This window comes from Tenebrio molitor, chromosome 6, assembly GCF_963966145.1.
Source record: "Tenebrio molitor chromosome 6, icTenMoli1.1, whole genome shotgun sequence".
Classification (NCBI taxonomy): domain Eukaryota; kingdom Metazoa; phylum Arthropoda; class Insecta; order Coleoptera; family Tenebrionidae; genus Tenebrio; species Tenebrio molitor.
Genome location: NC_091051.1, coordinates 8,014,615 through 8,040,687, shown reverse-complemented (window position 1 = coordinate 8,040,687; position 26,073 = coordinate 8,014,615). Strand labels below are relative to the sequence as shown.

General features: G+C 34.9%; 3 protein-coding genes and 1 pseudogene across 4 annotated transcripts in view; 3 read left to right on the top strand and 1 right to left on the bottom strand.

Annotated features, from left to right (window-relative positions):
* The first annotated feature begins 1,347 nt into the window (after positions 1-1,347).
* On the top strand, positions 1,348-3,605 carry LOC138133335 (UDP-glycosyltransferase UGT5-like; annotated as a pseudogene).
* A 276-nt stretch (positions 3,606-3,881) lies between these two features.
* Positions 3,882-6,809, top strand: LOC138133759 (spermine oxidase-like). Its single transcript, XM_069051710.1, has 4 exons — positions 3,882-4,337; positions 4,392-4,614; positions 4,668-5,245; positions 5,294-6,809. The coding sequence occupies exons 1-4, from the start codon at positions 3,934-3,936 to the stop codon at positions 5,532-5,534; spliced, it is 1,446 nt and encodes a 481-aa protein (XP_068907811.1). The 5' UTR covers positions 3,882-3,933; the 3' UTR covers positions 5,535-6,809.
* A 1,654-nt stretch (positions 6,810-8,463) lies between these two features.
* On the top strand, positions 8,464-14,611 carry LOC138133144 (arylsulfatase B-like). Its single transcript, XM_069050946.1, has 8 exons — positions 8,464-8,949; positions 12,365-12,524; positions 12,583-12,659; positions 12,718-12,864; positions 12,916-13,177; positions 13,568-14,020; positions 14,073-14,300; positions 14,351-14,611. The coding sequence occupies exons 1-8, from the start codon at positions 8,830-8,832 to the stop codon at positions 14,578-14,580; spliced, it is 1,677 nt and encodes a 558-aa protein (XP_068907047.1). The 5' UTR covers positions 8,464-8,829; the 3' UTR covers positions 14,581-14,611.
* Positions 14,612-15,094: 483 nt separating this feature from the next.
* The window catches only part of LOC138133145 (cholecystokinin receptor type A-like), an 85,277-nt gene continuing 74,298 nt past the window's right edge, over positions 15,095-26,073 (bottom strand). For both annotated transcript variants that reach the window (XM_069050947.1, XM_069050948.1), the window contains exons 3-9: positions 23,755-23,869; positions 23,509-23,709; positions 23,256-23,438; positions 19,389-19,846; positions 18,965-19,200; positions 16,685-16,845; positions 15,095-16,635 (exon numbers count right to left, since the gene is read on the bottom strand). In XM_069050947.1, coding sequence (XP_068907048.1) covers positions 16,601-16,635; positions 16,685-16,845; positions 18,965-19,200; positions 19,389-19,846; positions 23,256-23,438; positions 23,509-23,709; positions 23,755-23,869 — 1,389 coding nt within the window. In that variant the 3' untranslated portion in view covers positions 15,095-16,600. The remainder of the gene's footprint in view (positions 16,636-16,684; positions 16,846-18,964; positions 19,201-19,388; positions 19,847-23,255; positions 23,439-23,508; positions 23,710-23,754; positions 23,870-26,073) is intronic.

Here is a 26,073-nt window from a genome sequence, read left to right as displayed (position 1 = left end):
TTCCAGTCGGCTTGCTTGTAGTCGGTGATGGTTATGTATGTCGGGAGAGTTGGGGGGCCGCCAGTCAGGAAATTTCTAACTAGCGACAGTTGGTCTGAGGTGACTATGTGAGGGTCAGAATTGACGAGCAGGTTCATTATGTGATCGACGATCGAACAACCGAGGTGGTTAACGAAAGTTGGCGCTGTGTTGCGAAGGGTACACGGCTGAAGGATATGAAGTCGACTACAATTGATTGATGTGGGAGTCACAGAAGTATGTGCGTCGGGCGTTGAAGTCTCCGAGGATGATTGCATGATTTTGTAGGGCAACCTTGTTCAGCAGCTCCGAAGAAGTCAACTCTAATGGAGGGTTGTAGTATGAAATGATGAGGGTCATTTGGTTGTTGATTTGGACTTTCGCGGGAACGGCTTCGTGGCCCAGATGATTGAGCAATTGGTGAGGTTGTGATGGAATGATGTCGGACGCTATAAGCGCGACACCTCTGTTACTGGGATGGGTGGTCAATTTCTTCTTGAAGCTGGTAAAGTTGTGGATTTTGACGAACCGGATCTTGGTTTCCGAGATTCCCAAGATCGAGATGTTGTCCTGGTCTATGAAAATTTTTAGTGCTTGATATTCTCGGGAAACGCCGCAGATGTTTACGCATCCGAAATTAATGGGGGCCATTGCTACCGGCAATTTTTCGGGGAAGTGAGATTGCCACTTTACTAGTTGAAAGTAAAGAGGATTTTATTCTCGGAAAGTGAAAATGGACGTTTGTTCCAAGATTGACTGGATCTTGAAACGTTGAAGGATCCGAAGTGTTATTTTAACTATTTGCTGTTCATCGCAAAATATTTTTTTTTAATTTTTAGATCATTTACTGGACTTGAAACAAGTGACTGTAAGCACAAAAAATGGATTCATTTTCTTTTCAGTGAATACAAATGTACATTCGTTCGGATAGATGAAATAAATGCAATGATAGATCAATAGCAGATTGTTGCGCACATTATTGTAAAATAGAAACTGGCAGTTTCACTGAATTACTTCTAGAAAGAGGAGAATTTTGGGGAGAACATACTGTACATCATGCAGAAGCTAAACTTTTAAATATTTAAAATATTCCACTAGAAGATTTCTATCTATTGGAAGTAATTGAGCTTTTGATTTTATTAAAAACTATAATTAGTGCGTCCTTGTACAAGATAATTAAGTAGGTACACAAATATTTTTCAGTCGTAGTCATGCAAATAAATAAAAAACCTTTTAACTTATTGTTATTGAATGTGGTGCATTCCTATTTAAACATTGCCTGATGAAAGAACTATTAAACTTCTTTACTAGGTTCACATGTTATCTACAAATTTTAATAAGCGGCAATATTTCAACTTGCGCATTTCTTTGCAAACATTTTACTTGTCTGCTACATTTACTCAATCGACAGTTTTGAATTAATTTAAATTTATCTGATCTATACATCATGCACGGTTTCGTAAAGTACAAGTTTCTTCTTATCCTATTTTTGTTACATTCAGATTTTACTCCTGTATGTGGTTTTAACATTTTATACGTAGCAGCTGTAGCTAGTCCTAGCCACCACATCTGGAACCGAGCTTTAGCCTTTGAGCTTGCCAACAGAGGCCACAACGTCACACATATTGGTCCAGATCAAGATGACGTGCCCAAACCGCACAACTATTCGCACATCTTGTTAGAAGGTATTTAAATTATTCACGTACAAAATTTTTGCAAACATCAATAATTATGTTTAAGGAGTATACGAAGGATTGGATGCCGATTTTGACTTGAATCAAATGGCCACTTACAGCGCTTTGAAGATGATGATCGAATTTGAAAACTGGTGCATCAGCCAGTGCTCCTTTAGTTTAAAATCGAACGGTTTAAGAGAATTGTTGAACTATCCTTCAGATTTCAAATTCGATGCCATTATATTAGACGTGACTGCAGGTGCCTGCTTTTATCCTCTCATCCAACGATTTAAGTATCCTCCAACTCTCGGAGTTACTCCATTTCTTCTGCCGTCTTATGTATCGTACAACTTTGGTAAACAGCTGTCTCCGGTATGCATCCCTTGGTACTGTCTTCCATACTCGTCTGAAATGAGTTTCATCGAACGCGTTTGGAACTTTGTGCTTAGTTACGCAGATGTCGCTCTTAGATACAAGAGACAGTACCCAGAAGAGTACAAGGAAGCTGTAAAAGTGTTTGGCCCAAGTGTAGCACCAATGGAAAATTTGGAACGTCATATTTCGTTGATTTTAGCCAATACTGATCCGGTCTTGGATTATTCACATATGCTACCCCCTAACATTATACCAGTGGGTGGTCTGCATACAAAAAAATCCAATATCTTATCTGAAGTAAGTCCATCATTCTTGTAGGATTTGAAACAAGTGGTTGAAGAAGCCAGGGACGGAGTTATTTTGTTTTCATTAGGTACAAATATACGCTCCGAAAAATTGAATGGGCACATGCAAAATGCACTTTCAAAAGCATTTCGAGATCTTTCGCAAATCGTAATTTGGAAATACGATGGTGAAATTAATGATCTACCGAAAAATGTTATTCTCAAAAAATGGATACCCCAAAATGATATTCTAGGTTTGTCAAAATGAAAAATACGAGTATATCTTTTTCTTTATACCATACTGTTATTAGGATTTATCAGTACTCAATGCTTGATTGATATGATACCCATAACAGACTAGGCCGTTATTCAAAATTATCAGACCGAGGCCGTTATTTTTGCTACCGTTGCTACGGTTACGGCACAGATGACAACTAAATTTAATTTTTGAAGTAAAGAGAAAAGTCAGTCTTACAAATAAATCATCGTTAAATGTAAAGTATTATTGATATAAAGAAAACTATAAAACAACATAAGGCCGATATGGATATAACAGACTCGGTTGATTATAAAATCTCGGCCTGCCTCGATTTTACAATATCTCAACCTCGTCTGTTACATAACCCATATCGGCCTAATACCGTTATATACTATTAATGGCCTCTATTTAACAGGACACCCTAACGTGAAACTGCTTATTGGACATGGTGGAGCTTTAAGTACACAAGAAAGTATGTGTCATGGAGTTCCCATGGTTCTGATCCCTTTCATAGAGGATCAGTACAGCAATGCAAAAATTATTGTCAAGAAAGGTGTAGGTGTTTCTATTGATTTCAAGCGTATTACTGCAGGATATGTGCTAAGTAAAATAAGAGAGGTCTTTGACAACAATAAGTAAGAACTTGTGACACTCAGCTATTAATAACATTTTTCCAAAATATGATTTTTTGAAGGTACACCGAAAATGCAAAGAACATTTCAAACATTTTTAAAGCTAGGGCTGAAACACCATTGCAGAGGGGAATATTTTGGATTGAATACGTTATACGTTTCAAAGGTGCTGAATTTTTGAATATTCCACTAAGAGATTTGCCTTTTTATAAATCATCAGGATTGGATGTAATTATATTTTTGATTTTAATAATGGTCACACTACTCACATTACTGTACCAAATCTTTTCATTATATTTTTTCCATTCTTTTAGTAGAGAAAAATTGAAACAACACTAGAAATGTTTGTGAATTGTATTATGTATATGTAAATATAATTCCATCTAAACTGGATTATTCTTTTTTAATAAAAATACCTAAGTGTGTGTCTAATTCAAATCCCTCTTTATTACACTTCTTTTTGGGAACTAACAATTTATGATAAAATAACGCTTCTGCATAAAGCTTCAAATTGCAGTGGAATTGCATATCTAAATAGATATGTTTTATGACCTTCCTTTCCATTACTGAATGTTCGTTATTGCAACTGTTTTATTTATCTTTAATTTTAAACGTCACCCACAGTTAGACAATTTAACTTTGTTTAGTTTGTGAAAACCTGCTGAGTTGTATCGTTTTCATTAAACAAGATGACCACGAGAAAATCGAGAGTTCTAATAATTGGAGCAGGAGCAGCTGGTATAGCTGCTGCAACTCGACTTTTGGCCGGAGGAATAGACAATGTGCTGATGTTAGAAGCCGAAGATCGCATAGGCGGTCGCATTCATTCAGTAGGTTTCGATGGTAGTTTAGTGGATTTAGGAGCTGAATGGTGTCATGGAGAAAAAGGAAATATTGTGTTTGACATGGTCAAGCATCTGAATCTTCTAGAAAAATCATTTCACGATTACACCAATGATACATTTTGTATTTCGGATGGGACGATTATCAAAAATTCCATGAAAGATTTGATTGAATTGGCTGACGACATTTTTTATAACGGAACAGCGTCCGGAGACGTTGGTGACACGTTAGGAGATTATTTTAACCACGAGTAAATTTGTGAAAATGAAAGTAGAAAAGACAGTGCGTTATCGTTCAATTTTAGATATAAAAAACGAGTTGGTGATATGTTTCCGGAGAACAGAGATAGATCAAACATGACTGAGATGCTTCTAGATTGGTTCCACAAGTCCTATCTAGACCTTGTTCCAGCTAAAACTTGGTTTGAAGTATCAATGATGGGTCACCGTCGGTATAAAAAATGTGAAGGATATCTCTACTGGCAGTGGAAAAAGAAGGGATACTTGACAATTCTTCATGTGTTGATGGTAGTTTGGTAAAATCTTAACCGAAAGAAAATTTAAATGTACCTACTTTTTAGAAAAAAAATCCAGATGCAGCGCAACAGTTACCAATTGATGACAAAATTCTTTTAAACAAAGAAGTTAACAGAATTGAATGGGACAGAGATGACGGAGTGATTGTCGGTTGTTCTGATGGTTCCTGGTACCAGACCGATCACGTGATTGTAACTGTGTCTCTAGGAGTCTTGAAAAGCCTTGGTCACCTCTTCACTCCGAAACTACCTCTTTTCAAACAAGATGCAATCAACTTAATAGGCATGGGCACTGTGGCAAAAATTCTTTTAAAGTTTCCAGTTAAATGGTGGCCTGACGATGTCGCAGGTTTCAGTTTTTTATGGACCAAAACTGATAGAAATAATCTCTTAAAAGAATTCCCATATGGACCCTCTGACCATGGAAAATCATGGTTGGAAGACATTTATGGTTTCTATGTGGTAGACAGTCATCCAACAGTGCTTTTAGGGTGGAATGTTGGTAAGATGGTCGAGCAAGTTGAACATTTAGCCGATCACATTTTAATAGAGGGATGCATATTTTTGTTGAAAAAATTCCTCGGACATAGGTACAACGTAACGTACCCAAACGGCTTGCTCAGGTAGTTTTGACATTCGGTGTTTTTTGAATAAAATATGAGTGAATGTAGGTCGAAATGGAAGACAAATCCCCACTTTAATGGTTCCTATGCTTATCAGAGTTTGGAAGCTGAGAGGCGGAATGTTTCGCGTGAGGATTTGGAACGTCCTGTTTGTGACAGTGATGGTAAACCAGTTTTGTTGTTTGCCGGTGAAGCTACACATTCAAAATTCTACGCTACAGTTCATGGAGCTATTGAAACCGGATTTAACGAGGCCGACAGAATTTTAGAAATATATAAGAATAATTAACACTGCTTTAACTTGCATTAAAGTCTGTCTTAAAGTTAGTTTTGACAACTGTTGAAATGACTCTTATTTTGTTGTTTTTCAACCACCACAAAATTTTTATTGTTTTATTTTTTCTAATACAAAAAAAAATGCAGCTTTAATTTAATTTTATGCAAAAGTAGTTGTGTTTTTGACTCAGTTGCAGTGAAAAATATTTCTGTGATAAAAACATAGTCTCCAATTCTACCTAGCAGCTACTTTTAATTCAAAGATTATTATAGGTATATATTTTTTGTGCATTGGAAACATTTTACAATAATTTAGATTTTTTTGTACAATATACAGGGTGTTTCTGGAAATACGTGTGTTAATTTTAACTGGTAATAGAACTAGTCAAAAGGAACAACTTTTCTATCTACCATTTTGCCAAAAAACGATGTTTAATTCCAAAAAAAAATTGGAGAGATTTTTCACTAAAATAGCCCTACGCCACTACATACTGCAATGGCTAATTGAGATCAGCGCTAATATGAAAAAAACATCCATTTTAATAGAGAAAACGTGTTTTAACGCCGAAATCGAAATGCAAATAAATCTACCCGTATAGCAAAAAATACACTTCGTAAGAATCTGGTTGTTTCACGTTTTTAGGTAGCTTAGTTTTGGAGATATGAACGGTTTTAGGAAAATCTTTCCTAGTTTTTTAAGCCATTACGCAACGTTTTCCGCCAAAATGCAAGAGAGAAAAGTTGTTCCTTTTGATGAGTTCTATTACCAGTTAAAATTAAGGCACTTATTTCAGAAACACCCTGTATATAATTACATATTGGAATTTTAAATCTCTAGATACCTTTTTTTGAGAACTGAATATTAATTCAATAAGTTTTTCATCGTCTTCACCTGGTTGCGTGATACAAAAATTGCTTCACAAAATTTTGGGCAGGATTTTATCAATGTTTATTTAATTACTTATTTAGAAATTTACTCGATTATTTATAGGTTCATATTTACAGTGTTTTTCTTTTGATTTTCCTTTTTTGTCAATTGTATTTCACTATTTCTCAAAATTATTTCATATTTACGTCACTTAGACACTTAATAGAAATAGGGAATAGTTTTGAAAAAGAGTGAAATACAATTGACAAAAGAGGAATACCTAAAGTAAAACAGTGTACTGTTCTTATCTTTATTTTTAGTTCAAAAAATGTTTTATGTCCTATAGATATAAACATGTTTCAGTGTCTTATCACTCAGTATAAACTTAAATTACTATAACCTTGTCTATATTATTCATTATTCCAATTTTAATGACCTATATAAAAAAATATGTATGTAGGTATTCTGACTCATTAAATAATACTTAAACTTTAAAAAATATTTTTATTTTGTTAGAAACAGAAAATGTTAGTGTAATAATTATTTATGTATTAAGGGCATAATCAGGAGGTTATGGCACGAGGGAATGTTTAAAACCCGAGGAAAGAGGGCTTTTAAATTTCTGAGGGCCATAATCGACAATTATGCTCGTGGTACATACAACGTTTTATTCTATTTTATAATTTCTAAAAGATTCAAACAAATATTTAGTATTCCTTAAAGGAAATCAACTAAAAGTTGTGTCCATGCAAATTTAGTTAGCTATTTTGATGTTGTTAGGGTTACTGTGTATATAATGTATGATTTTCGTTAATCAAATAATGTTTGATACCATTGTTTGAATAATTAAACCAACCGTTGCTTGGCAGATTTTTGATAAATCTGGGCTATAAAGACGATTATTGACCAAAATAGAATAATAGCTATTTATGCACCAAGGGCGTTACAACGATGATTACGCCCGGAGAACGATGAATCCAGCTCCAGGGCTTTAGCCCGAGAGATGGATATCGTTCGATGGGCGTAATCATTCGGTGACGCCGTGGTGCATACAAGATTTTATTTTCACTATACGTGTTCTTAAAAAAAAAAAAATGGCATCTTTGCAATTGTGAATTGATGAGGGCGTTATGAATTCATTACACCTGCTTATTCTTATTACGCCCTGTTATTATTCCCCGGTTGTTATGGACATGTTTACGTATTTCGTATCCTAGGTTTTTTTTCCAAGTGATATAGCCTAAGGGAGTCCGTTTAGACTCAGGGACGCGAGGGTCGCTGGTTCGATTCCGACCTAAGGCGAAGTTAAAAAAAAAAAGCTATATTCTATCTCGCGATTCTTTCTTAATAAAATAAAAAACGTAACGGGTATTTTTTAAAATTTGGCGTCGAAGTTGGCGTTGAAGAGTCGATTGTGAACGCAAGCTGTTAAAATCTAACCTCACTTTTTGCGTGTTTTTCATCTTTGTTTGGAAAATCAGTGCTTTTAAGAAGAGTGGTTCATTCACAATCAACTCTTCAACGTTAACTTCGACGCCAAATTTAAAAAAACACCCTTTGGGTCTATGTTTAAACAGATGCTGATGACAATTACATGAAACTCAAGTATAATGTCATTTCTCAGATATCACGAGTGATTTATAACGCGTTTATTATAAAATTAAAGTAATTAACAATACAAAAGTTCATTGAAATTTTCCGTTAATTTCTGCAAGGCCGATTTTATTATAAATACAGAAAATATATTTATTTGCTTAATTGAAGAACAATGCCAATTCTGATTGGTCCTATCTTAAAAAAAAAATTAAACATTTCGTAACATTTCTTCGCCTTCAGAGGTCACACATTCATCAAGTGAAAAAAAAATCTCAGGAGTAACACAAACTATTACGGTCTTATAAACAATTATTTTCAGCTGTCATCGAATAAATAATTCTAAATTACACTATAAAAACTGTTTGCATGCTAGATAAGTTATAACCTTCATTTCTTCACATAATTAGGAATTTCCCAATAATTTAACCATTTAGTCATGATACAGTAATACTTTTGCAAGTGATCTGCTACAAACATATTTTGTTTGAATTGCGGACACTGAAACTTTGTGGCGGAAAATCTTTAGATAGTAGACAAGGCTGTGGACCGTCTATCACGCCGTCTACACAGTGTCTCTATTAAAATCAATTCCACAGTAGTTTAATAAATTCAGATAAAATCATTAGATGCCGTTTCGAAACAATAAAAACTTGTTTATCTTGAATGGAATGTCCGCAAATCAACGAACTTCATAGGCAGTTGAACATGTTAACGAAGTTGGCCGTGGCTGATTCTTACTTTAATTGATCATCAGATAAAAGTGTATAAATTAAGGTGATGTTTTATCCGCGATTTAGTCCTGTCCTGGCCATCTTGCCTGCACTCTAGTCCAGAACTGTGGAAGATGTCGTCGAGATCGCAGTGGCTCTTGATTATCGGTTGTGTTTTGTTTTGTGATTTGATTGCCAAAAACGATGGTGCTAGGGGCCAGCCTAATATAGTTTTTATCGTTGCAGACGATTTGGTGAGTTTTAAAGCAGATCATAATTTATTTTTATTATTATTTAAATTGTTGGCCTTACGTCAATAGCTTGGTAATCTTCCAAAAGTTTTTTGTGGCAGTTGTTTGTGACGGCAGATTCCTAAACCAATTTAAGACACGCAAAACAATCTTTTCTTAGTCCTATCAGTCAAACTTAAAGTTTTGGGAAAATGCGTCTTCCATGATTTAACAAATAATCTTCAAAGTAATACTGAATTTACCACTTTTCACATTATTCTGCAATTAGGGTTTTTATACGTTCACTCTGTATATTTTATACAATCATATTTTCACACCTTTTACGTAACTAGCATTCCATTATCAAATTATTAATTGATTAATTAGACAGAAGTGGTTCTTCTCTGATGGTAATGGTTTTCACCTGTTTTGGTTCAAGGTCAGAGAGCCGGTCGCGTTGGAATCTCTTGAATTCATAACATTGCAAGTACCGAAATAATGGCATTGCATCTTTTTTAGTATTGCGAAAAGAGAAAATCTGCCTTGTGTTTATTTTTTTGATGAAACATAAAGATATCTGAAAAACCAGCTGAAACATTTATTTCTGCGTTTTCAGGATGTTGCGGAAATTGTTACATAAGCAACATTTTGATAAATTAGACTTTCATACAATTTCCACATAAATTATCTCAATCTAAATTGTTTCTGTAATAATATCACAAGAGAGTGAGAATAAATTGAAAATAATTCGACAGATTTACGAAAACTTGTTGCCATCTGGCAACAAGTTTGAGAAAGAATCTGGAGAATTATTTTCAATTTATTCTCACTCGAGGGGTTTTCGTAGGATTACTTTTTCATGAGTACAAAATCAAAAATACAAAAAAAAAAATTATATTACCCCACTGAATCGTTTTTTATTCATTTTCAACAATTGATTACACTTAGTGTCAAATTGAAAAATACGTTGTCACCAAAGAAAAATTAAAACAAAATACGAACTATAATTATTCTCACTTGGATAATGTACTTAGATTATTCTCATATATAATATACCAAGGGACAGATATATTGTCGGAAATTTTTTTGAGCAGTCCTGACACACGAATGTTTGTAGCAAGAAAATTACACGAGGGCGCCAGCCCGAGGGTAATTTTGAGCGACAAACACGAGTGTTGGACAGCAAGAAAAAATTTCTGGCGATATATATCTGTCCCGAGGTATACAGGCTGTTTCATGAAAAACGCCTCAACCCATAACTTTTTTATTTATTACCCGATTTCAATGAACAAAAAAATTAAAGATATGGTTTTTCAAGCGCTACAAAACAGCCATAAATTTTTTTTTTTGGCGTTATCTTCAGTAGCCAACGATAGTCAACTTTTTTTTTTAAATTGACACATGTATTTTTTTAGGCTTGGTCTGGTAAGGTTTTTTTTCTGAATCTCATGATGTATTGAAAGTTATCATTTGGTTCATAGCTAACTGAAAAAAAAAAACAAACAATTTTTTGTGGTTCAGCTTATAAAATTTCGAGTAAAAGCAAATGCTACATCTTTATTAATGTCAGCCGATGTTCACCGTGCTCCAAACAACAGTGAACTCTTCTATTTAATTATTAAAAACGTTAGTCAGTATTTCAAGTTGCTACGTCATTCTCAATTGCTTTTTACAGTTTTTGCAAATTGTTAATCGAATTTTTAGACACAACGGTTTTAAATCGAGGAACAAAAGGAAATCAAGAGGAGTCAAGTCGGGTGATCAGTTTGGCCACAATTCTGTACTTACCAATCATAAACTCCTTTAAATAATTAATCGTTGTTCGTGTCCGGTGAGCACTAGATGTATCTTGTTGGAAATAGCCGTTTGTTAGTTACACCTCCTCCAGTTGATTGATAAATGGTTGAAGAAGGAGTCTTTGGTATCGCGTTGACAGTTTTATTAAAGAAGATTGGATCAATAATTCGCCTTCGGGGCATTGGAATTCAAACAGTAATTTAAAAATTAATGAAATTAGGAAGGTAAAACCAAGATTCATCAGAAAAAAAAATGTCTTACGTGCCTTTACTAAGTAAATTGTAATTGTACCAATGACAAAATTGGATTTGTGAAAATAAGTCAGGGGGTACGAGTTGTTGAACCAAGGAATATTTGTGTAAATATAAAATTTTGTCTCGAATTTTTCTTGAGTCCTAAAATAAAGGCAATTAATTTTGGAAAGTACAGGAAAAAGGTTCATTGTGAATTCAGATTTATCTCTTTGTCGGGATAAATGACGCATGAAAATGTGTTAATTTCGTTGAATAATTGCAACACATTGTATATAATTTTGTTTCAGTATTAAGTGAAATATTTTGAATGCAATTTTATTTGAAAAAATATCATTTACCAACAAATAAAATTTAAAGCATCACTAACGTTATATTTATTCGTAGTTCCTGACAAATTAGTGGAAAATTAATTAAACCATTTGCACAAATTAAAATAACAATTGCTTGTGTTTGCAGTATCTTTGTATTGATGAATCTCTGCTAAAGAACAATGATTGTTACTTTCACGATATGATCTTTACGGAAGTCCAGTTAACTATAAGCATTTAAATAATTTCTTGGAATTAACCTTAACCTCGTGCATGGTTTTCCATGAGGAAATAATGAATTTTAAATAGTTATTGTGAGAATGATATCTTAATTGTTACAATCAGGTAAACACAATTCGGTTTAAACAGGAAGTCTCTAAATGTAAATGTAGAAATGTTAAATTAAAGCGAGATGCTTTGGTTTATGCAATTCTAACCGAATTATTTTAAAACTCGCTGCTAGCATAATTTATTTTATAATAATGTATTCACCATCTCCTTTGTAAGTAATTTACGTACTATATCTTCAATAGTATTCGTCAACGAATTGCTACAGTTATGATAAAGAAAGTTTTTATCTTAGTTTAATTATTCCCGGAACATCGGGAAATTGAGAAACGTCAATTTTGTAACAACCTTTTAGGTTAAAATGCAAACAGACTAAAAGCTATATCAAAAAACTTTGAGACTACATTCCTTAAAGTAAAAAACGTAAGGAATGAAGTTGATGAACTGGTTGATGATTGGTTGCAAAAACAATATGTATTATTTTCAAAACGAAAATATAGTTTGTTAGAATTAAATAATATAGTTAATAAAAACACATCAACTGATCTTCATTTACATATCATTAATTTTTTATTGTGCTGGAAACAGCATTTGTAATTAATTGGCCCATTTTGTGTTTTGCATAAATTAATGTTTTTGTACAATAAATAACAGTATTAAATTCTTAATTTTTTTATTACCGATAATTAATAATTTCTTCGCTTAATTTATTGCAACTTCATCAACTAATTTAATTTCTAATCAGTTTAGGGTCTTAGAACTTGTTTTAACTTGAAGTGGTACTAATTACAGGGCTGGAACGATGTAGGTTTTCACGGCAGTAATCAGATTCCAACTCCTAACATAGACGCCTTGGCATACAATGGGATAATCCTTAACAGCCATTATACTCAGTCCTTTGGCACTCCTTCCAGAGTAGCTCTTTTAACAGGAAAGTACCCCATGAAACTTGGTAAGTCCTTTATCAATACCGATGAAAGAAAATTACTAATTAATGGAAACGAATAAAGGAATGCAAGGACCTTCTATCACTCCAGCAGAAGCGCGATCTCTTCCTGAAACTAAACTGATATCAGAATATTTTAAGGTGTGCAATTTCACCAATGGTTGTAGTATCTGCAAGTAATAGTTTTTACAATGCGTAGGACATGGGTTATGCCACCCACCTAATAGGAAAATGGCACTTAGGACACACCAGATGGAATGACACCCCCACATTCCGAGGATTCGACCATTTCTTAGGCTTCTACAACGGATTCACCAGTTACTACGACTATGTTTCCAACTGGAAGGTATCTGAGATAGAAGAACTGACTATTTTGGTACCCATACAAAGATTTTAGATCAACGACATGGACTACAGCGGTTTTGACTTACGAAAAGACACCAGTCCGTCGTGGAATGATGTGGGCAAATACGCCACCGATTTATTCACAGAACATGCTGTGGAAGTCATACAAAATCATAACATCGACAATCCACTTTTTATGATGATTGCTCATTTGGCAGTTCACACAGGAAACGAAGGGAAGTGGTTGGAGGCTCCTCAGGAAACCATCAACAAATTCCAGCACATTCGAAATCCAGACAGAAGGACCTACGCAGGTAACTGTGCAATATTTTAGTTTTCCTTGGATAACCTTTCGTAACTCTATTATGAAAAGAACACTGATGTATTTTTTTATTAGCGATTAAGACAACCGATCTATGACAATTTCTTGTCTGTTGCACCTACTCGTATAATTTGTTAATCCTACTAACGCATTTATTTGATTATTATCTAACTTCAACAATAGACACGTATACGTTTATAATTCCACACAAGGCACATCTCGAACTTTGCAATGGGAATATTGCTCCGATACTTAGTTGCAAGATAGATTTGACTGACGTGTCTGAAGACATGGATAGAGATCGTGCCAAGGATAATATACAACTCACTTCAGCAAGATTAAAATATTTACTAAACTCAGTTCTCAATCGATGTCTTTGTAGCAATGGTGTCCAAACTGGACGATAGCGTCGGTGCGGTTTTCGAAGCCTTGGACAGTAAGAACATGTTGCAAAACACCATTGTGGTATTCTTGTCGGACAATGGAGCCCCCACAGTAGGCCCCTTCCACAACTGGGGTTCCAACTACCCCCTTCGAGGAATCAAGGACACGCTATTCGAAGGGGGCATTCGCACAGTGGCTTGCATCTGGAGCCCCCTGCTGGTACAATCGTCACGCGTCTCAACAGATCTCATCCACATCACAGATTGGTTGCCCACCCTGTTTACAGCAGTAGGAGGTGATCTTGGAGTCCTCGATCTGGAAATAGATGGAATCGACCAATGGTCCAGTCTGGTCTACGACTTACCATCAGCCAGAAACGACATTCCATTGAACATTGACGAAAAGACGAGAAACGCTGCTCTCAGATTCTCCAACTGGAAACTGATCATTGGTAGGAAATTCAATACCGAATCAAGGCATTATCATTAAACATTTTCGAACAGGTACAAGTGGTAATGGTAGTTACAATGGGTATTTTGGGGTACCACTGGCTGAAAACATCGAGGAGCAACCGTACAATACTTCTGCTATTGATAGTAGTCCAGTGGGACGTATCGCTAGGAAGATCAATTACAACCCTCTCTCCGAAACTGATTTTCTAGGCTTGCGAAGAGTTGCAACTGTAAAGTGTCTCGATGCTAAAGCCAAGAGAAATCCGTGCGATCCTGCGAGTAAGAGTTGGATTGGAGGTGTAGCATCATGGCAAAAATTTTGATTGCAGGTGGATCCGTGTGCTTGTATGATATTCCAAATGACCCGTGTGAGGAAAACGATTTGACAAAGTTCTTCTCGAGTGTTGTCAGAAGAATAAAGCGCACTTTGGTCAATTATCGAAAAGATTTAGTTCCACAGATTGAAACCACAATTGATATTGAAAACGCAGATCCCAAGCTCTTCCAGTACGCTTGGAATCCATGGCGCGATTGTTCGGATGTTGCCTGTACCAGTTAAGCTTAATCAATAAATATTTTTGTACTTGAAAGGGCTTTTTTTTGTCTTGGAGCAACAAAGTCGTTAAACAACAATTTCGATTTATTCAAGTTTGTCAATTTATAATTTTAAGATGTGATTAACTATGATTTCGTTGAATAAACAGTAACATACACTTAGTAGTTACATTTAATGAGTTTCCATTACGTGTTGCACAGATGCCTTGGGGACGTCAATGAAATCTGTGCCACAATAATGTTTTTGGTAATTTTTTATGTACAATAAAAAAATATAAATGACAACATTTTACACCAATTCAGTCTTTAAAACATCAATTCCATTTCATAAACGGATACAAATTTGGAATTTTATAGCAAATAGAGCGAAACTGCTTGGGTTTAACATCGATGTGCATTTTCCCCAATTAGATAAGCTTCAGACGCGTAATAAAATAATGATTTGTCTTTAACGCTGCTCGGAAACATAAAGACAGGAGAGCGCTCCTCATCATTCGATCAATTTTTTCAGCTCGTAAAATTTCCATTATTTCTGAACTTGTTCTGTCTAAGCTACAATCTAGGCATTCATCTTCAGACACTAAAAAAATGTAAGAATTCATTCGATTAGTTTCAGATGAACGATAACAGACGCTACCAAAATCGTTGATCCCGGATTAAACCTGCAACTTCATATCAAAGAAGCTGGATGAAAGTGGAGCTTCTCAAGATGATTGTTTTAATATTGCACACGCAGCGTTCACTTTTTTACTATTTCAATTTATGTGATATTGCAAAACGAGCCGAGAAAATGATCTTAAGAGAGAAAAGCGCCGGAAAATTCCATTTGATAATAAACATTTCATCGAATCGACGTTTTGAGGGTTTATCGTATGCGAGACACGCTCCAACCACAAATCGGTTTATGAAAGCTGTGAGGTTCGGTACTCGTGGTAAAGCGGGAATGATAAACAATAGGTGAACAGAAAACCACACTGATACAAAGAGAACGTCGCGTGATGGAACAGTGGAGACATTTTCCAGGCGGTTGCTTCCAAACACCGAGGATGTCGCTGATATATTGTACTTGTTGGGCGTCCAACTCCGTACGCAGAGACTGTTTTTTACCAATTCATTTAGTAAAATTGGAGTAGCTTAATCCCACTTAAGCTCCGAGCTTACTACACGCAGAGTTAAACCAAAGCAGTTTGCCTTGAATTTTCAAAGCTTAGTAGCAATATCGCTCAAGACTTCAACAAACTCAGAATGATAATTTTAGCTGATCAGTTTTAGATGCATTTCTAAATGCAGTGATGTATTAAGATAATGTACTTGTTGTATTCCTTAAACTTCTATCAATAAATTACTTGATTAGTTCCTGCCATATTTTTTACCTTCCCATTCTTATTTATTTATTATTAAATCCACAAAGTACACTTTACAAACAAAATCTGTAGCGATTTTTCTAATCAAAGGATAATTTGGCCACATCACGTAAAGCAGAAACGATTAAAAAATGGTGAGAGCTAGAGTTAAAGCTTATCATAAATATCACAGCTAGATTACTCCATCACTTTCTTATTGGCCCATATTTTCTACCAAAAATATGTTTTTTCTTTTCCTTATACATCACTGTCACTTTGATGTAATTATCGTTCTGCGTTTGTTTGTTTTCCTTTGAACATTATGAATCGTTGTGCGGAACATCATGATTAAAATAGACAGATGTAACAAGATGATTACAAATTTTTTGTACTAAAACCGATTGAGCAAGCGTGATGATTCTTAACACTTCAACACCAAACCGAAACCGTCACCATCTTGGTAAAGCGTATTGCTGTAGAATTTGGCACCAATAAAAATATCTCACAAATTCCAGTCACGAATACAACTGGTTCGTCACCAACGAATGGTTCTGGGAACTTGGAGGTCGTACCCACGTGATTCTGTATCTAAAAGTCTCGTCGTCCGGATCAGCTGCAACAACTTGCGCAAGACGACTTCCACTCGTTGACGAAGACACACAAGCGTACTCTGAGCCGCTGCTAAACACGATCTTCGGCTTCTAGAACGACTACTTCTGCGGAAACGGCGTTCGTTATGGGGGTCTGGCGGCAAGTGGGACTTACCGGAGCGTCCGATGGTGCTCTGCCGGCCGATATAGATGGTCGACTCGTTGCAGGAGACGTCCGAGTTGTTCTGGACGATCTTGTGGATGCCGTTCTTTTGGGTGGTTTTTGTACGCGTTCGTATAGATTCGGAAGGCATGCAGGGGCAACAGTAGCGCACGCTGCAAATTGAAAACATTAAAAAGTGGAGATGTCATTCGAGGGAGTGATCAATTATGACGATATTGGAAAAGCACACACCACAGTAATAATCTGATTGGTCTTGTCTTCAGATTCTTCCTATCATGATGCGCATTGTAGTGAATATAAATCTTCTGCTTCTGTTTTTACCAGGGTTTAATTTAATTTGCTGCCAACAAAACACTCTATTTTGACATTTTCGTATTAACACCTATTCTGAACAAGTTTGTCTAATTCGGAAAATGTGACTCAAATACTTTAACGATTTCTTTAATTAGTTTTGAAGTTCGGCAGGGTTCGTACTAGAATCCTTCTTATTCCAATTATTTATTAACGAAACAAACTATTTAATTATAGAGTACATTAGGAGAAAATCGCAACCTTGAGCTTGTTTGTAAGAACGATGTAGCAGTTACCATTTGAGCGAGGGTAAATCTAAAAACTGCGTTTTGTAAAAAACAACAGCAATAGTGGGAAAGAAGAAAATATACAAATTTTTTGAACTCACTACCTTCAAATTGACATTTTGCGACCGCATAATCGACGTTCGCACACTAGTGCCAATGCTTTTTCGATGATTTTGAAGCACTAGTGCGCGACCGTCGATTTGACGCTCTAGTGCTTCAAAATCTTCCAAAAAGCATTCGCCTTTCTGAGCATTCTGAAAGTAATTTGACTAGATAATAATAAACTGTGGTTTACTACAAATCGCCATTTCTCCAATTTGGATGAAAAAAATTTCGAAAGAGTGAAAATAATTCGCTATTAATTCGATTGACGCTTTGGCAATCGCATGGACAAGCGCCATCCTATTCACAAAGGGTATACAAATCAGACATAATGTTCGTTTCAAAAACTTTAGTACGGCACATTCGCGCACATGAAGCACTCGCTCCTTCAACGCTCGTCCCTCAAATAATGCGCTCATGCGCGAAAAATGTCTTCTCGCACTCATTTTGTAAATAACAATTAAAATTGTTTTTTGTAGACCTTATTGTTATGAATACAATGCTATAAACTGCATGGCCTTATCTCGACTCTTAGAAAAAGAAAACTGAATTAAGATATTGCTACAATGGTGGAGGCGCCGGGATATTCTTTATTAAAATTGCTGATATCACGTTTGAGCTAGGCAAAAAGGAAAAATAAGGTTTTCGAGATTTAGTACTGATGAATTGAACGCAAACTTATGCATAACTCTTTGTACTCAAGAAAACGGTACTTAATATTTTTTTTGTAAATATGGTGGAGGCGCCGGGATTTAAAAAATTAAATTTACACAATTTCTGTTAGCATTTGTGCTAGGTCAAATTTAAAAGCTGTCTTTTATAGAGTAACTGTGATAAATCGAATGCAATTAACTTTATCTATACTTTATCTTTACCATTAGTGAAGAAAATAAATGTTAAGTTTTGTAAAAATGGCGGAGGCGCCGGGATATTTTAAAAATAAAATTAACGATGTTCGATCAGTTTAATCAATATATCGAATTGAAAAGCATTATTTAATAGATTTACTGCAGACGAGTAAAAAACTGCACGACCTTATCTCTCAGGAAATTGGAATTTTGTGTGTTTTTGTTTGTTCCAGAAGAATGTCGATGTAAAGAGAAATACCATTAACATTAATTGGATAAACGGTCGCTTAAGCCAATTGGATTTCATTAAAATCATTGTCATTCACTTGTGTTAAGTTCATCTGAGCCTAAGAACCACTTTGAACGGTTGTAATTTATAACTATAATATTCAGTGGCTACAAATTATTCTGAGATGCACGAGGGAGACACCACAGAAGGTAAAACTGTAACAAATTGAGATGTCTATTTGTGAGACTCTTTTAAGTTTCTTTGTCGCTTTATAGTCCTGAAACACTTTGAAAGTAATGAATTTTGTGTGCAATGGAGTTATTATTTTCCTGGAGGGAGCAAATGCGTTGGTTGCATGACGCCGTTGTCGAATGTCGAATTCTCTTTAAGTAATTTTAAATGTGTTGTTATTACAGACCATTTACAAGACATGTAAACGCAACACAAATTTGATCAACAAGTGTTCAGTAAAGCTGAAGAATTAAGCAAACAAAAAGCAGGCAATAATACTTACTTGTACCAATTGAAAATTGCCAGAAAAGCTTGACGGAATTTTCTGTTCATGAAGCAGTAAGTGATGGGGTTGCAACAAGAACTGATGTACGCCAACAGTTGTACCAAGGAGATTCCCGTAGATCCAACATACAAATACACATCTTCGGGATAGAATAAATACCAAGTGTTTAAGATATGTAGAGGGGCCCAACAGATGAAAAATTCCGCAACGACAACAAACAACATTCGAATCACCTAAAACAACAAAATGCTACAATTAAATATTTGATAACTGATTCAATTCAAATTTAAATTTCAAGCAAAGCACAGTTTTTCTATTGAAAGTCGTTTTCTTGATAAAAGAAATCTTAAGAACTTGGACGTGCTGTTTCATTTTCATCCAGCTGTAGAAAATCAAAGTGAAGGTAGTTGATAAATTTTACCTTCTTTTTCGCTTCAATACTCTTGTCCATATAATTTGACCTGATGGCGTGTCTTGTGAAATGATACGTGGTCTCGTCCAGAGACGACGTAGCGTAGCTCGCCTCGTCCGACGGACACATCCCATTATAGGAGCAGTGCTCTGAAGACGGCGTCGTAAGTTCACACCGTGGCACAAGAGTACTTTTAGTTTGTCCGTTACAAGCGTATCCACTTTTGATAGCAGAGGGCAAACGCACCTGAACGATGCCTTTCATGAACCACATCTTGACGGATTCCGCTTTTTTCGGGGCGCTTTTCGTGTTCAAGCCACGTGACGGTGGGACTTTGCTGTGGTTGGGCGGCTGGAGGCGATTAGGCCTTAATAAGTTGATATTGACAGGTTCGGATTTACTTTGCGGGTCTTGAGCTTTGTTCAGTTCGCCGTTGATTGTCGGAGAACTGTTGGAGCGATGCACCACTGTCAAAAATTATTTTTTTATTAATGTTATTAGGTTTAATGTTTGCGTGGCATGACATTTCTCGCAACGCAAAGGTTGTTTAGAAAGCAATTTAGAAAGGACGTTACAGTCCCCTCAATCTGATCTCAATAATCAACGGAACAATAAAATAAATTTATGGCCAACCCAAGCAGCACCCATTAAAATTAGTGCTAGCTCCAATAAAACAAACCGAACGGATTTGTTATTGTGTCCGTGGAGGGATCCTTTACTTTCTCCTTTATGACGCTTAGGTTGACTAAGTTTAATTGCATTTACTTTCTAAATTTAATTCAACAATTAAAATAAAGTATTCGGATAAATGTAACTGTACTATTACAAATGTACAGCTGTTAGTTGATGCCAAAAACCAAATAATAAGTAGGTAATAAGGAAATGTAAAGTCCATTTTTTTAAACAATTGTCGATGTCAGAAGTCCGTCAAAGACCAGACTGTACCACACTAAAACCTTTCGTTTCGGAACATCTATTGTAAAATCTCCCTAGATCAGGTTTGAGGTTATGTCAATAATAATTTTCAAAAGTCAGAATGTGTAAGCAAATTTTATACCAAAAGACAAGAAATAAAGATGATAATGACATTGAAAAATGCAACTGAACATATTCAGTAGCGCAGGCGCATTACATCAAAATGGCTGATATAGAATTGGCATTTTATGTTGCCAACTTAATAACCATCTAATAACTAAGTAGTGGCTCATACCTACATGACAATACATACTTTGACAATTGTTTAAAAAAATAACTTTATCTAAAAATATGGAAAAATAATAAATCAAAAAATATGCCTTATAGAGTTGTAATCTTAAAATAGACGAGAAATAACATTTTTTTATTTACTTATTGAATCTTTTCAATGCAAGATTGTATTATTTATATTATACCAGTTTCTTTTGAAATTGGAGTGCTCCTTCCAAAGTTTAAAAATTTTTATAAAGAAACTTTTTTATTACACTTTGAAGAACTCTTAAAACCAACATTAAAGTGAGATTTCTTTTTATTGGATTCTGTTTGTCAGAAGTTTCTGAATCTGGACTATACATAGCTACCTTCAAATGGTGACATTTAAATAAAAGCGATAGTCCTTGTTTGGAGAAAAAATTCTATTTAAAATACACGAATAAAACTTTGCAATGTGTGATTCATCGAAAAAAATTCGTCTCTCTTCCATTTTATATCACTAATTTTTAGTTATTTGTGAAAGTCAGATCATATAGAACTAAAATATATACATAGTTATTTACAGTAAGAGTGAGGAAGCCAAAGTTTTCGTTCACGCGAAGCGGAGCTGAGTGGACGATACAATTCAAGTGAACGAAAGCGGCCTTACTTTCGAGTGATGTATTTGATTTTGTTCGATACCTCGTTAGAAAGTGACTCTGTAAATTTGTATTCACAATTCTAAATAAAAATAAATTACATTTTTAGACGATCTATGGAACAAAATAAAATACAAAAATAAACAAAGTTCTGTAACGTCAATAAAGTGGTCGCGTGCACGTTGTGGAAACTGTGGAAGTGGATGATGTCCTGGAAGAGGCAAGTGCCGCGAGGTATTAAATGTTGCCTATAAAATTACGTTATCAGAAAGAATTGGAAAAATTTACGAGTGAATTAAAACCAGTGAGTGAAAGACAGTGAGCGAAAAACGATTAACGGAAGTGAAATGAATGAAAGAGAAATCTTCACCCACAGGTAACTATGGATACAGACTCACTTTCTAGGGAGGTATCGAGCAAAATAAATTTGTAAGTCCTCTAAACTGAACAAATTTGGTTGATCCTCCTGTTACCATCAGATTGCTCATTGCAGGATATTGTGTATTTTATAATTCTTGTTAGTATTTTAGCTTTATCGACTGTTTTTGAAATCATTTTTCGCCCGCAAATATTTTCTCACAGAATTTACACTACCTTGTTCAACTTATTAAATTTTATAGAAAAAAAGCTTTAACACATTTGTTAGGTAGAATCTCATATTATATGCGAATTATAAGTTGGCTTAACTGTCAGAAATAAAGACAACAATGACATAACGAGTCCTAAAACTGTTTGTTGGGACATCTTAAATAACAGTGTTCAGGTGCCTAGCTTTACTATGTTCATGAAGTTCACAAATTAATACGAAACATTACTAAACATTACCTGATGTTAGTTGTGAATGTGGGTCTAGTTTATTTAGCAGATTTCGTAATGAACACAATACATAATATACAAGGGTTTGTGTAGGAACGACATTGACACTCCGGGTTCAAGACCTTTTATTTAGCTGTTTCCTACAGCTGGTGCTGCAGAAAGTCTATTTCCAAGCTTGGAAGCTCTAATAGTCTAGTTTCTCCCACGTGTAGTAAATGTAGTCACCGCTGTTACTCTTTAAAATTATCGAAGATTTTTTCCCATGATTTACGAAGAAGGTTCGGTTCTTTATTTATTTAAGAAAAATCTGTTTATCAAGGACTAATAATGAGTTGCTTTTTTATCTCTCGTGTAATTATTGCTCTCGCTGCGCTCATGCAATCAATTTACATTTTAGTTCCTTCTCATAAAATATTTTATATCCCGAGAACTTGTAGTGATTTCTTTAATTAATATTTTACTTGTAAGGTAGACATTTTTTCAGAAGTGAGATAAGGTACTTTATTTTACACTTTAGAAAGTTTTATTAGTTATTACACACCTTAATACATTTTCACATTTGGTTAATTGACCACAGCAATGAAGAAAACACAAAATTAATTTCTGGTATTTATAAAAAATAATGGAATAATAATGGAAATAATAAAAAATCCCTAAATGTGCATATTTCAATATGGTGACCTTTTGACCTTCAGCTGATTACTTAAGTTAGGCAATTTTTTTGTTGCAAAAAATTATGTCTGCAACTTGTATATGAGCACTCTTTTCGCATGAGACCACAATACTCGCTGCGTTCGTGCGTGTAAACTTCCCACTTGTAAAAAAAAATAGTTTTATACACATGTTGCAATTATATTCAATCAACAGTTACTTGCTTTTTTTTCGAAATGTTTCATTTTAGTCAGTTCTGAAAATTTAAACAGAATTGGCCAAGACAGAAAAACTGATAAAAGGTAGACTGTTAGGAGTAGGTAATAAAAATGTGTTGAAATAAAAATAATTCATTTTGAGTAATGTATTTCAAATGGTTTTAGATCACGGGGTAGAAAGTTATAATTTGGGGGAAATAAATTTTATTTAAGTAACTAACAGTTTCAATTGAACATCAAGTGATTACACTGGTCGTTGGCGTATTAAGATTAATTTAGTTATTCATGTTTAAGTGATAATAATTTGAAACTCCCAGCGCAATCAAACAAATGCAGAATATACACATAAACATTAATTTGCTCACTTTGCTGCTGAAAGGAAGTGTTGTGCTGGATTTCCCTGCGGAGACCTTTCCAAAGTTTGGTCATAATTAGCGAATACGCAAGACTCATGATCAGAACCGGTATCAGTAACAACATTGCATCCAAGAACAAGTTGAAAACTTGTTCGCTGCTCTTGCTCGGCCACTCTTCCCTGCATTTATGACCTGCAAATTGCACAATGCGACCACAATCTCCAACTTCATCCTTATCTTAGAGCTAGTCGCATCAACCTACCTCGACCCTTCATCGCCTTAAGCGAAGAAACTGCCAAGACCGGAGCACTCCAGAACAGGCTGGCCAACCACACGACTGCTATCATTTTATAAGCGTGGAATTGTGTCTGCCACCGACGGGACTTTAGCGGTCTGCAAATAGCGAAATAACGTTCCAAAGATATGGCCACCAGCGTCCAAACTCCGACTGAAACTGAAACGGCTGAAAAAGCGTCAATTGGCTGCAAGTGCTGACAATGAATGTTACCTTGGAAGTAGGGGATGAGCTTGCACATCGCCGCTCCGAATATAAAGTTTCGCAGAACTTGTCCGACCAAAGTGAACGGCATGCAGAAAACTCCGAGAAGTAAGTCGGAGATCGCCTGAAAAAAATTATGAACCGATTCAGCCAAGGTGTGACAGTCTTCAGTTATTTCATTAGACGGGGCAGACCGGCGTAAAAAGCGACTCAATCTAGAGGACCGTTTGGAATTGTGCCAATAACAGTTGGGTTTACTACCAACAGGAACCAAAACCAAGACATAAAATATTTGTAGCTTCGGATAAATGTCTTCATATTTTTAAGGTTCGCACTGTTTCTACGTTGTTACTTTAATTAAGCGACAGAGCTTGGCATCCAAAAAATAAAACACTAATGTCACTTTAGGCAAAGTGTTTTGTAATTATTTTTTAACTCTTGACGATATAAAATCACCAAACAAAGCCATTTCAATTAAGACTCTTTGTGTGCAAATTATTTTTTTTATATCTTTTAATGTCGTTGGCAAGCAATTATTCTGAAAAACCTCATATACAATATTATGGTCAGACTGTGAACATGTCAGAGTGCCTGGAGGAGTATTTTTTTATTAATGTAAATAAATTATACGTCTAATGCATTGAGAGAATATGTTTTGTCTGCGACTTTGTTCGCAAATGGTAAAAAATGTGACAACGTCAGTATCAAGCTTTTTGAATAAAGGGGTAAATCTGTGATTTAACTGTTAATCTTTGTGAAAAAATAAAAAGCTATAGTAAAATTAAACGAATTAAAACCAAATACTCTAGTCTAAGAATGAAAGAAGTTACAATACTTAAGAATTAAAAAGTAAGTCGTGAGGTGAGACGCGGCACGCCGCTAAGATTAAAATCGGCGAAACAGAAGCGAGGCGCGCCCACCGTGATATACTCGGTGCAGATTTATCGCTACTGCATAATTCCTTGGCGTCATATCGTAATGGAATAATGTGCAGAACATAATCAGGAATCTTTCCTTTAGAGCAAACTTCGTTGGAAGAAAATCGATTTATCAACTTTATAGTTAACTGGATGCAAATAAATAGACAGACTGACAAAAAAAAATTCTAAAAAGTGCTATCTTGTCTGGAGACGCTTTACATTTATTTGTGTGCATAAATTTATTATATCAGTAATGAATTAAAATTTGTTATATTGTCAAATGCCCAATATGCCAAGTTATGATTTATTAGTGAATAAATACAACAAAGTAAAATAATTAGTGTAGAAATTTTCATTTTAGACTCTTCTCTATATTATTTTTTTGTACCTTCAAAAAGAAGATATTTTTCATTTCAAAATTACGTATTAATTTTTCTGCCAAACCTTTCAAAGGACAAATTGTCGTTCAGTGTTCAGCACTCTGTGCTAATGTGGATAATTTGTCACGTAGAAAATTTGTCAATATTTTAGAACAATTAATTGCATTTACCCGTAAATGTAAGCATGGATATGTATGTATTTCATTTGGGAGTAACAGATGGGAATGTGAAAAGGGTTGCGTGCATATAAATTAATCGAGGATTATTTATATATCACGGACTTAACCGGTATTAATTAATATTTCAGTAGTAGATAATTTATGGTTGAAATTTGAAATTGGAAACACAAAAATTTGCTGTACATAAATTACACTTCCTAATTTTTAATTCACGCTCTAAACAATTTTATGAAACAATGAAAATGACGCATCAATTATTGTTCTGTCTCTGTAAATCTATTTAACACTAACACGATGTGATTCATTGGTTGCCTAAGAAGATGGATTTTCTAGACAAAAAATAATGACATGTGCGAACGCTTAAAATTTTTACAAATATCTATATACTTAAATAAAGAAAGTATCCTGTTTAAACATATTTTTTTGTTCGACACTGTCAGAATTTTAGAAATTTCTCCTGTGTAAGCGGATTTTGATAAATGTCACAACTTGTCAAAACGAAACGTCAAGCTAATTTTAAAGATTTTTAGCGATTTGAAGCCTTTAAGGGGTTCGTCGAACAAAAAAATGTTGTATTCAACTCGTTCTTGTGTAAATTGGGCCTTTTTTGGCTCTTGTGGACCTTTAAAACGCTCGTTTCACTTCAGAACTGTATCCGCATAAAAGGATGTTGAGAAAATAAGTTTTTCTATTCCTATTGTATAATACTGTGTAATTATTCATTAGCCACGACCCGTTGAATAATAATTTCAAAACTTACGGCAAATATCGTAGCAACTAATTGATGAAGTCCAGTCGCAAAATTTAAAGCAATAGTATCCAGTATGCAAAGTAATAATTGTAAAAAGT

Bases quoted from the DNA above. Each gene is read 5' to 3' on its own strand.
- LOC138133759 (XM_069051710.1), top strand. From the start codon at position 3,934: ATGACCACGAGAAAATCGAGAGTTCTAATAATTGGAGCAGGAGCAGCT. The intron at 4,338-4,391 runs GTAAATTTGTGA...GTTCAATTTTAG, and splicing joins GGAGATTATTTTAACCACGA to ATATAAAAAACGAGTTGGTG. The intron at 4,615-4,667 runs GTAGTTTGGTAA...CCTACTTTTTAG, and splicing joins CAATTCTTCATGTGTTGATG to AAAAAAAATCCAGATGCAGC.
- LOC138133144 (XM_069050946.1), top strand. From the start codon at position 8,830: ATGTCGTCGAGATCGCAGTGGCTCTTGATTATCGGTTGTGTTTTGTTT. The intron at 8,950-12,364 runs GTGAGTTTTAAA...TACTAATTACAG, and splicing joins TTATCGTTGCAGACGATTTG to GGCTGGAACGATGTAGGTTT. The intron at 14,021-14,072 runs GTAGGAAATTCA...ATTTTCGAACAG, and splicing joins CAACTGGAAACTGATCATTG to GTACAAGTGGTAATGGTAGT.